The 12,109-nt window shown below is 39.7% G+C and overlaps 1 protein-coding gene across 8 annotated transcripts in view; it reads left to right on the top strand.

The window, feature by feature from the left end:
* Positions 1-12,109, top strand: part of VWA3B (von Willebrand factor A domain containing 3B) — a 229,576-nt gene that overhangs the window by 149,184 nt on the left and 68,283 nt on the right. For all 8 annotated transcript variants that reach the window (XR_005365788.1, XR_005365787.1, XR_005365789.1 and 5 more), the window contains exons 20-21: positions 1,522-1,640; positions 6,233-6,283. Coding sequence is in view for 5 of the 8 variants with exons in the window: in XM_038551081.1 (XP_038407009.1) it covers positions 1,522-1,640; positions 6,233-6,283 (170 nt within the window). In the remaining 3 variants the exon portion in view is untranslated. The remainder of the gene's footprint in view (positions 1-1,521; positions 1,641-6,232; positions 6,284-12,109) is intronic.

Raw genomic sequence — 12,109 nt, 5'->3', positions numbered from 1 at the left:
TTTAGGATAGTGGATCATTTTAACAAGATTTTTTAAATGTATTTTTCTTTCTCCTTCTGTTTTGCAGTTGTCTAAATCCATCCCCCTAAACCCCCCTCACTGGCGTTTAGAGCTCTTGTTCCACGGTGGTATTAGAATGTGATAGATATAGAGGGCTGTTCTTGGTGGTGAGGCTACATCAGTGTCCTCTCTCACTTGGCAGAGTTTTCTTCAAGGAATGAGAGATCCTCATACCACATGGGCTTCAGGCCCTGAGCCTGACTTGGGCCCTCTCTTACAAAACACTCACAGTCCTACTTGCTCTCCAGGGGTTGTGCTCTCACTCCCCTGCTCTCTTTAGACACAGAGCCAGAATGTCCGCAGTTTTAGCCCTGCTCACTTGTTCACAGTTCCATTCAGCTTTGTATCTAGAAATTTAGCAACCATGCATCTGACATTTTTTTTCTTTCCTTTCTCCTTTCCATTCTCTTGCATTTTTTCTTAAGCAATAACAATATAATTTTTGTATAATTTTTAATGTAAGAGGGGACATAAAAGCATGAACCGTATCATCTTGATTGAAAGTAAAAATTGACTTCTCAACAGCTATTCTACACATTTTCAAAATGCCTACATGCTGCTTACAGTTGGAATCATATTTAATTTTGAAACAATATTTTAGCTTGGTATTCTGTTAGACTTTTCTTTTTTGTTTAAATATTAAGATATGGAATATGCCTTTATGAATATGTATTTATTCATTTACCAACAAATATTTGTTGAGGGCACGCTATGTGCCAGCCAATGTTCTAGGTAATGGGAATACAGTAGTAAGTAAAATGAAGTTTCTGCTCTGATGGAGCTTACATTCTACTAGGGAGAGAGAAGTAATAGACAAAGAGGTAAATAAATAACATTATAGGTATTATTAAGATGGCTTGGAATCCTAGGCATCCCCAAACCTGAAAGTAGGCACCAAATGCAGACAGAAAGAATAAAAAAGGAGCTTTCTCTGGCTCCTCTGCTGTGCTTATAAAATGTGATCATTAAGGCTTCTCTATATGTCATTTATAAGAATCTCTTATAAATTGACAAGAAGATAGTCTAAAGATGTCAAATATAATCGGATATTTTCAAGAGAAAACAAAATGTAAAATAAATATATGAAAAAGATGTTTAACCCAAGAAGCAATTTACAAGGTAGGCAATCCCTTTTCTTAGAAATTGCTCACTCTCATCAATTTGACAAGGGCTTATGAAGATGATATTTGAGTCAGATGAGAGTTTCCTGAAACTATTGTTTTGTGTGTGTGGTGGTGGTGGTGATTTTAAAAATATATAGTTTTAAAACTGGAAGAAAAGGGTTAGTGAAGATACCTCGGATTCTTACTTTTTTTCTTTGTGATATTCTGTATTCTCTATTTTTTCTGTAATTATATTGATTTTGTAGTTAGAAAAACATGCTGTATGGCCATGTATATCTATTTTTGAAGGCACATGTTAACCTATCAAATGACACCTTCCTTTGGTATCAATGTGTAGGTGTTCCCTCTGGCACATGTGTCCAACGACACCAATAAGATGACATTAATTAACCCCCAAGGAGTCAAGCTCAATATCTACAAGCAAAAAGTGGAACAGGCAATTAAGAGCTATGAAAGGTGAGTATTATTCCTGGCAACTCTGTAATGGCTGTGGAATTTATTTGTTTGGGCTTGTTTTCTTTTGTTTTAGCTTAGATTTTACTCCTTTACCTGGAGCAGCTATTTAGTGGTTTCCCAGAAGGCATATTAGCAGTCGCAGCCACAAACAGAGGTGCTTCCTCTGTGCCAGGTACTACATGAAGTATATGACCTGAAAAAGTCCAACAGAGTTTTAAAGGAACCACCTTCCCTCTCCAAAATCTATAGAAATTTCATGTTTTCCCTGAGATCCTTAAAGTTTTCCTATTAGCAGTGTGAATTTGATCATTTCAGCACCTCAGATGTTATAAAGTGATTAATGAAACTCCACAATAAGGAGATAATGGAGATAATGTGAATGTCTCCTACTACGTAAACCATTTTTTTCCCAAGATCAGGAAGACAAGTTGACTACAGTGAAAGTTATAGTCTTAGTCCCCATGTTAATGCTGAGAAGTGGTCTCTTCTCACAAGGGAGATGCCCAGTCTCACACTTGGCCTAGCTCTGTGGTCACTGCCCCATCCCACTCCCGGCACTTTATTAATCCCTTGTGCCCAGCACCTAAACTTTGAGCATGCCCTCTGTCTCCAAGCAGGCCTTTCCTTGGTTCTGGAAGCTGTGCAACTGGATTTTCACCTCCCACCACGTAGGGGGGAGAAATGAAAGTACACAAAAGTTAATGACATATCCTAGCCAGCATATGCTATTCTGTTGTCATTTTGCAATGTGTGTCATGTGTGTTCCCCTCCTGCCACATGAGGTGCGCAATCTGGTCCAGACACTGGCCTTTCCCCACCAGGCCCATCACAGGCTTCTGCAAGTCTCCTTTCACGGGAGCCTTCTCCTGCCCTCACAGAAGAATGGAGACTGTCTTACATGAGCTCCTTCAGCTGCCTCCAGGCTCCTTAGGACTCCTCTGAGTCTTTGTCTGCCCTTCATGTCTCTTGCAGACACAATGAACTATGCCAAGGCTTACTCTTCTCCATGGGCCCGACCTTCTGCTCTGTTGGTTTCTCCTGCATCCCCGGCACACAGGGGCTGCCCCTCTGCTTTGCCTCTCCTCCTGCACCAGGCAGGCCTTCTCTGGCCTCCCAGCAATGACAACCCTCTTCCTGTCCTGCAGTTGGTCTGTTTTCACTCCCACCTTGCCTCAGCTCCAGTGGGCTTCCTCAGAGAGGCCCATCCCTAGTGACCCACCACCCACCCTGCTTGTGGCCCTCAGAGGGCTCACAGCTTCTGCATAGGCTCCTCCCTCCCCTGCAAGGAGATCAACTTCCAAGGGCCAGTGCTCGGCATCCTTGCTTTCCCCCTTATTGCCTCTCCCTCACAGGTGTTGCTACGTATGTATTTGACTACTGGAATTTAATTTGATCTAGTTAATGTTAATTACTTTCCCCTTTCATTCCTTGAATCTGCTGATCCTAAAATAACCATAAATACATTGAATATAGTTGTCATGCAGCTCTTCCTCCTGTGTTCTTTCTCTGAAAGACAAGGATTCTTCCTTCCCAAATAGCAAAACCGAAATACAGACATAGTGAGTTGTCCCACTTCCTACTTCCAGTGAGTGAATCTGGAAAAGCCTTTTAGGATTCTTAGAGAAATGTTATGCTAAATTGTTATTAATAGTAACATTAATTTTAATATTAATATTATTTAAAATTCAATATCATTGAATTAATATGTGGTAATGTGATGTTTATATTAAATGAGTTATTTAATATTATTTAATAATATTAACATTAATATTATACAGAACAAAACTTCCTGATCTTTTGCATTCAGTAGTACTTAAGAATTTTGTTGGCGTGTCACTTCCCTTTCCCATCTTGCTCTCTAGCTTTCTAAAGATTACACATACCATGAAAAGTAATTAATGAAACTTGGTTTACTCCCACTCTGTCTGCAATATGGCATTTCTAAGGAGTTTCCCGTCACAAGCCAGATACAACTCTGAATTTGTATGGTAAGCGATGACCACACAATTGGGAAGCTCACAGCCCTTTAGCCAAAATAGTGACGTAACTAGCTATGTTAGTCAACTTAGTGGCTGTGTGTTGGGAGTTCTTTTATTTCAATATTTTAAGAATTGAGATAGCAATTTTGGCTTTGTGTGTCTGGGTATAAACTTTGAGTGAGGATTGCCAGAGCTGGCTGGCTTCTGGAGTCATTTTTCAGCAGTATATTTCGATTTTAAGTGTAAGGTCAAGGCTGCAGCCCTCAGTTCCACAGGAGAAGCATCAGATCTAATCTGGCTGTGGGGCCATGCCTAGTAACCTCTGCCTATGACCTCCTATATGCTCTGCCTGCTGGTTAGATTTCTGAAACATCATTAGTTACAAGTTGCTTTGCAAAGTCTGGCAATTCTTGGCACAAGTAGATTTGTCAGTTAGAGATATAGAGAGCTAGTGAATGCAACCCCCCAACCAAATTTCACTTTCCTAAAACAAAAAAAAAAAAGAGGAAAACTGTGGTTAGTAAAATCCGTGAATCAAGGGATGGACCAGCCTCAGAGAAGCCCTCATGTCCCGTGCCCTCTCAGCATCCCGCAGGGATGGCCTCATCCCACACCTCTTGTGGCTTTCCCACCATCACATGGCCAATTGGGAGCCAGGATCAACGCTCTCAGCTGCCCTCACTTCACATGCACCCACTTTTTCTGCTCTTTGTGCTCTGAAGTATTTCAGTATAGATGGAAAATAGGGGGATTACAAGGTTATGTAAGTGTGCTTTTAGAAGAGTATTTTCTAAAGGATTGAATTAAAATTAGTGGTATGTGCTAGCTAATTGGACCCACATTCACTCAGGGCTTCTCAGTTTCCAAGCCTCGCCCATCCTCAGAACCTGGAGGGAATAAACACTGAGTTATTCCTGGTCACTTTGTATGTACATCTCAATCCTCCCAGCACCAAGGTAGGTGGTGTTATCCTTGTTTCAGATAAGAAAACAGAGTTTCAAAAAGTTATGTAACACAGGATCATACAACAGCAATGTAGAAGCACTGGGATTTGAACCCAGAGCCATGTAGCTCCAAATCCTGTGTCCTCACTCCCAGCCTCCCTACTATACTGCATCTACTTTCAAGGTTTAGATTTTAGGGGATTTTTAAATGAAGTTGTATTTTTCATTTTGTTTTCAGAGAAGCATACACACACAAGCCAAAAATGCATCCGACGAATCATTTAAACAAGTCTTAGAAGCCCTGCTTATTGATACATGAACTCATAATTTAAAAAACCCAATTTCCAAATAGGCCCCAAGGAACCCAAAACATCCAGGTAAGACAGAAGCACTGAGATGGCTTCTTTCCTGCTTCCTGACAGCTGATATCACAGAGCATTTACTCGTGTCAGACAGGTTCTGTGTGCTGTGCCCACACTGGCTCACTGAGCCCTCATGGCAACTCTAGGAGGGAGATGCCATTATTATCCACATTCTACAGAGCTGGCTGCTGGCCTAAAGTCTCACAGCTCATAAGAGGAGAAGCCAGCTGAGCTTGGACCCAGGCCGTCTGGCTCCAGAGCCTGTGCTCTTCACCACATGCCAGACCCACTTCCCGTGGTCTCACCAGGCTCACGAAGGGAGGTCAGGCAGGGTAGTACCACTCGAAGTGTTCTCAGCGTCCTGTGCTGCTGCTGCTCCTGGGTCCAGGAGTTAGAGACCTGGGTCCAGGTCTGCCTCCTGGAGACAGACAGTATTCTCCTACCAAATTTTATGGCAGCTTGGTGGTTTTTGTTTTGTTTTTATGGAACACCAGCTCACAGCCCCCCCCCCCCCCCCCCCCCGGGGCCAGTGTTCTGTGCTCTGTACTCTAAGAAACCTGCTTTGGATAGTGATGTAGTGATACAGGAAGGGGGAACAGACTGGGGCTGGCACCCCTGAAAGAAGCATCACTGATTTGTAACAAGGAAAGGAGCTGTGTTTGCCCCATAGAAACCACTGGCTCCAGCCTCCTCCTCTCCTCACTCCACAAACATGTTCAGTGATAAGCTTCAGAACGTCTCAGCACTGCCACTAGCAACAAGCAGTGACGAAAGAGCAGGGCACTTCATGTGCTTGCCCCTCTCAATGACCTTGCTTAGACAACAAGAAGGTCAGCCTGATTGATCTCTAAAATGTGTCCCGATCCTATTATTTATGACCCCCCCCCAACTGCTTTTGCTCTGAATTCCAGGTAGAAGAATGTCTATAGAAGGTAAACTAAGGGCACAGTTGTACTTTTCCATAGGAAGAAAAACAGGGTGTTTAGCGACTTCATGCAGAGAGAATGACAACAATTTTGCTTACTGCCATTTCTTTACTCAGGTTTTACCTGACTGAGCTGAGAGCCATGCCCTCCTTTAATATTGAACACGATTGCCACAAAGCTAGGAGGTTTCTGCGGTGATGCCAAGGGAGGCAGATAGATACTCATATTCAATATCTGTAAGCACACAGCAGTGACATGGTCCAGTGCATGTGTCCCTTGGCTTGGGCTTTGCCTGCAGTGTCCTTCAGAGCCTGGGATCAGCCTTTTGCCATGAAATGAAGTACTACTACCAAATAATTATTGTTTTTTCTTTTTAAACAGACGTTTGAATAAAATTGTTTGGAGAGCATTATCTCAAGAAGAAAAAGAAAAGTAAGCCAGCATCTCTCCACTTTCTTTTTTATTTTGGTGAAATTCACATAACCTCCAATTAACTGTTTTAAAGCTTACAGTTCTATGGTATTTATTCAAAATGTCGTGTAAACCACTACCTCCCTTGAGTTTCAAAACTTTATCTACCTCAGAAGAAACACCATGTACCGGTTAAGTAATCCTCCATACCTCTCTCCCTGTCTGGTAACCACTAGTCTGTTTTCTAATTTCTGTCTATTTGCCTCTTCTGGATCTATCGTAGGAAAGGAATCCTACAATATGTGACATTTTTGTGTCTGTCTTCTTTTCCTTACTTTTGTAAAAATTTAATGTTTCTAAGTTGTAGCATATGTAGTATCCTTTATATGCCTCAGTATGGATTCATTGTATGTATATACCAGTTTGTTTCTCCATTCTTTCATTGGTGGATATTTGAGTTGTTTCCATCTTGGGGCTGTTAAGAACAATGCTGCCATATACATTCATGTAAAAGTTTCTGTGTGGACATATGTTTTCATCTCTCTTGAGAACATTTCTAGGAGTGATTTGCTGAACCACGGGGTAATTCTATGTTTAACTTTTTGAGGAACCATCAGACTTTTTCATAGCAACTGTACCATTTTTCATTCCTACCAGCAAAATATGAGGGTCCTTGTTTCTTGACGTCCTTGCCAACACTTGTTATTTCACTTTTTTTTTTTTTTTAAATAACTAAAGCCATCCTCGTGGCCTGGTGGTGTGAAATGGTATCTCCTTGTGGTTTTCATTTGCATTTTTCTTAATGATCAATAATGTTAAGTATCCTTTTCCATGCTTGTTGACCATGAGTATATTTTCTTTGGAGAAATGTTTATTCACGTTCTTTACTCACTTTTTAACTCAGTTATTTTGTTGTTGTTGTTGTTGTTGTTGTTGAGGTAGAGGAGTTCTTTATGTATTTTGGATTTTAACTGCTTATCAGATAGATGATTTTCAAGTACTTTCTCTAACTCTGAAGGTTGCCTTGACACCATCTTGATGGTTTCCTTTGTTGCATAGTTTTTAAGTTTGATGTAATTCCATTGTCTGTTTGCATTTGTGTCTGTGCTTCTGCTGTCATATCCAAGAAAGCATTGCCAAATCCAATGAAGCTTTCCTCCTCTAGTTTCTTTTAGGAGTTTTATTGTTTTTGGTCTTCTGTTTATGTCTTTAATCCATTGTTTTGACTTAATTTTTATATATAGTATTAGTTAAAGGTTCAACTTATTCTTTTGCCTGTGGATATCCAGTTTTCCCAGAACCATTTGTTGAAGAAACTGTCCTTTCCTCCAGAACGAGGTCTTGCTACCTTTGATGAAGATCATTTGACTATATACATATAAAAGAATTTATTTCTGGGCTCTTTATTCTGTTCCACTGATCATGTTTGTCTTTATATCAATACCACAGCCTTTTGATTATTGTAGCTTTGTGTAAGATGTTCTGGAATCAGGAAATGTGAGGCCTCCAACTTCGTTCTTTATCAAGATTGTTTCGGCTATCTGGAATCCCCTGAGGTTTCATGAATTAGGATGATTTTTTTCTATTTCTGCAAAAAACGCCATTGAGATTTTTACAGGTTGAAATGAATCTGTAGGTTACTTTGGATAGTATGGATATTTTAACAATATTAAGCCTTCTAATCCAGGAACACAGGATGTCTTTCCCATTTATTTACATCTTTTAAAATTATTTTCAGCAACATTTTATAGTTTACAGTATACAAGTCTTTTACACCCTTGGTTAATTTTATTCCTTAGTACTTTATTCTTTTAGTTGCTATTGTAAATGGGATTGTTGTCTTAATTTCCTTTTTGGATTGTGCATTATTAGTGTATAGAAATGCAACTGATTTTTCTGTGTTGATATTTTATCCTGCTACTTTGTTGAATTTATTTATTAGTCCTAACAGTATTTTTTATGGAATCCTTAGAGTTTTCTACATATAAAATCATGCCATCTGTGAACAGATGTAATTTTACTTCTTTCCAGTTTAGATGTATTTTATTTTTCTTGCCCAATCTCTCTGGATAGGACTTTCAGTACTTTGTTGAATAAAAGTGGTCAGAATGGACATTGCCTTGTTCCTGACCTGGGAAGAAAAGCTTCCAGTTTTTCACTGTTGAGGATGATGTCAGCTGTGGGCTCCTCATATGAGGCCTTTCTTTCATTTTGTTTTTAAAGATTTTATTTATTTATTCATGAGAGACAGAGAGAGAGAGAGGCAGAGAAAGAGGCAGAGGGAAAAGCAGGCTCCATACAGGGAGCCTGATGTGGGACTCGATTCTGGGGCTCCAGGGCCAAAGGCAGGTGCTAAACCACTGAGCCACCCAGGTGTCCCATATGAGGCCTTTGTTATGTTGAGGTAGTTTCCTTCTCTTTCTGGCTTGTTGGGTATATATATATATATTTTTTTTTTTTTTCATGAAAGGGTGTTGAATTTTTTGAAATGATTTTTCTGCATCACTTGAGGTAACCAAGTGGGGTTCCCCCCCCTTCATTCTGTTAATGTGATGTATCTCATCAATTTTTATATGTTGAACCATCCTTGAATTCCAGGAATAAATCTCACTTTTAATCGTGTGTAATCCTTTTAATGTGCTGTTGAATTTGGTTTGCTAGTATGTTGTTGAGGATTTTTGTATCAATGTTCATAAAGGATATGGGTCTGTAGTTTTCTTTTCTTGTATTTTTGTCTGGCTTTGGTATGGGGAAATGCTGGCTTCATAGAATGAGTCTAGAAATGTACCCTCCTCTGCACATTTTGGAAGTATTTGAAGAGGATTGGTTCTTTAAATGCTTGGTAGAATTCTCCCTTGAAGCCATTTGGTGCTGGGCTTATCTTTGTTGTATTTGCTTACTTATTCAATCTCCTTTCTAGCTATAGGTCTGTTCAGAATTTCTTTTATTTCCTTGTGATTCCGTCTTAGCAGATTGTATGTTTCTAGAAATGTATCCATTCCTTCTAGGTTAACCATTTGTTGGTGTATAACTCATCATAGTAGTCTCTCATAATCCATTTTACTTCTGTAACATGAGTTATAATGTCCCTTTTTTCCTTTCTGATTCTGATTGTGTGAGTCTTCTCTTTTTCAGTTAATCTAGCTGAGCATTTATCAGTTTTGTTGTTCTTTCCAAAAGTCAATTCTTAGTTTCACTGATTTTTTTCTATTGTTTTTCTATACAGCATTTTATTTATTTCTGCTCTAATCTTTATTATTTCCTTCCTTTACTAACTTTGGATTTAGTTCTTTTTTCCAGTTCCTTTAGGTATGAAGTTAGGTTATTTATTTGAGATCTTTCTGCTTTTTTGATGTAAGCATTTAGCACAATAAATTTTTCTCTTAGTACTGCTTTTACAGTATTTCATACATTTTGTTATTTTGTGTTTTCATTTTTAGGTATCCCAAGATATTTTCTAATCTCCCTTGTAATTTCTTCTTTGACCCACTGGCTATTTAAGAGTGTGGTATTTAATTTCCACATGTTCCTGGATTTTCCAGTTTTCCATAGGCTATTTATTTCTAATTTTGTCCCATTGTGATGAGAAGATTTTTTTAAGTGACTATGATTTTGAAAACTTTTAGCACTTGTTTTGTGGCCTAATATGTGGCCTGTCCCAGGGAATGTTTCATGTCTAAATATAAGAACTATATATCCTGCTGTTGGCTGGTGGCATGTTCTGCATATATCTGTTAGGTCCAATTAGCTTATTGTATTGTTCAAGTACTCTTTCCTTATTGACCATCTGTTTGGTTGTTACATCAATAGTTAAAAATGTGGATTGAAATCTCCTACTTTTATTATTTCTCCTCCCTTCAATTCTGTCAATGTGTCATATTTTTAGGAGTTCTGGGTTCATTGGGTTCATTGGGTGCATATATATTTATAATTATATCTTCCCGGTGGACTGACCCTTTTATCATTATATAATGTCCTTCTTTGTCTCTTGTAACAGTTTATGACTTAAAGTAGCAATAATTTGCTGATTTTTTTCTTCTGCTTGATCAAGACTTTTAAAACTCTCTGAGGAATTTTTCATTTCATAGTTATTCTTCAGATCCAGAATTTTCTTCGTTCTTTTTTATAGTTTCTGTCTGTATTTTTGTTGATATTCTCTTTTTGTTCATGCATCATTTTCCTGATTTTATGTAGTTGTCTGTGTTCTCTTTGAGCTCACTGAACATCCTTAGGACAGTTATTTTGAGTTCTTTGTCGGGTCGTTCAGAGAGCTCCCATTTCTTTAGGAAAGATTTCTGGAGACTTATTTTGTTGCTTTGATTGAGCCACCTTTCCCTGTTTCTTTGTATGCCTCAGAATCTTCAGTGGAGATTTGAGTATTTGAAAAAACCAGATACCTCTCCCAGTCTAGTCTATACAGAATAGCTTCTTACAAGGAATGACCTTCACCAATCCTCTGGGCTAGAGATTCTGGGAATCTTTCAAACCTTTTCTGAAGTGTGCCTTACCCAGGCTTGTGTGTTTACTCATTTTTTTTTTTGAAGAGGTTTGCCCCCTTTCCTCTCAGGAGCCCATAATCTCTTGCTCCCCCTGGTGCCTATTTTTGGTATTGCAGTGTCTGGTGCTGTAACAAGCCACGGAACACCCCTTTTTATTAGCTACCCCTAAAATGGTATCCAGAGGGTACTGAGTGCTCTGAGTCACATGAGATGGAAACCAGTCTCTTGGGGAGTCCCCCAGAAAGCCAGAATGTTGGATGTATGTTTCCTCTCTTCTGTCCCTTCCAAGGAGGAATCCACAACTTATGAGTTTTCTCCTAATTACACTGCACTGTGCCAGGGAAGCAGGGGGACTAGCCTAGGCAAAATGCAACAATATTTTCTATCCACTTTAATCTACTATTCTTCTTGGCTTTGTGTTCATCTTGAGTGCTGTGACCTCCTACCTGGTTTCTGGAATTCTCATAGAGGGAATTTGGTCCATATATTGATGAGTCCATATCTCTTAGGGGAGAATGGGGGCCTTGGGTTTCTTAGTCCACCGTCTTGCTGACATCACTCCAATTTAGATTTTTTTAATAAGAATTTTTGCTGTTATCTGACAGGTTTGCTTGTGGATTGAGTCCTTTGGTTTTACTGGGTTTGCAATGTACTCTTCCAACACCCCAAATCTAAAGAAAGTCACCCTTTAAGCAGTAAGAAAATAATTAAGAAATGCCCTCCCCTTCCCTCCCTCTATATCTCTTTCTTCCTCCTGGCTCCCTGCTTCCTCCTTCTTCCCTTTCTTTCTCTCCCTCCATGGGAGTGTCAAATGTAGCAGTAGCTGGACTGGAAGTAGTATGCAGGACCTGGGCCATCACACCACACTGGCTTCCCCTGGAGTCACACTTGGGTTCATCAGCTCATAGAAAGTTTGCCTTCTGTTCTTTGTATACCAAAACAGCGAAGCCAGAAAGGTTTGCCCTATGTAGGCCTATAAAAGGAGAAGAGGAGGGCAGCCCCAGTGGTGCAGCGGTTTAGTGCCGCCTGCAGCCCGGGGTGTGATCCTGGAGACCCGGGATTGAGTCCCATGTCGGGCTCCCTGCATGGAGCCTGCTTCTCTCTCTGCCTGTGTCTCTGCCTCTCTTTCGCTCTCTCTGAATAAATAAATAAATAAATCTTTAAAAAAAAAAAAAAAAGGAGAAGAGGAGATCCAAATAGCTAGAATGAGCTGGTAAAAGAATTACTGCACTGAGGCAAATATTTGGCTTTTGTTTTACTTCCCTTCCCTTTGCTTTGCTCTGTTTCCCAGAGTTATTCCTGGGCACAGTGTGTGAAATCTCTTCAAAGCTCAATTTTGGTCCTGCCA

Source organism: Canis lupus, chromosome 10, assembly GCF_011100685.1.
Source record: "Canis lupus familiaris isolate Mischka breed German Shepherd chromosome 10, alternate assembly UU_Cfam_GSD_1.0, whole genome shotgun sequence".
In the NCBI taxonomy this organism is placed as follows: Eukaryota; Metazoa; Chordata; class Mammalia; order Carnivora; family Canidae; genus Canis; species Canis lupus.
This window is presented reverse-complemented; position numbering and strand designations above follow the sequence as displayed.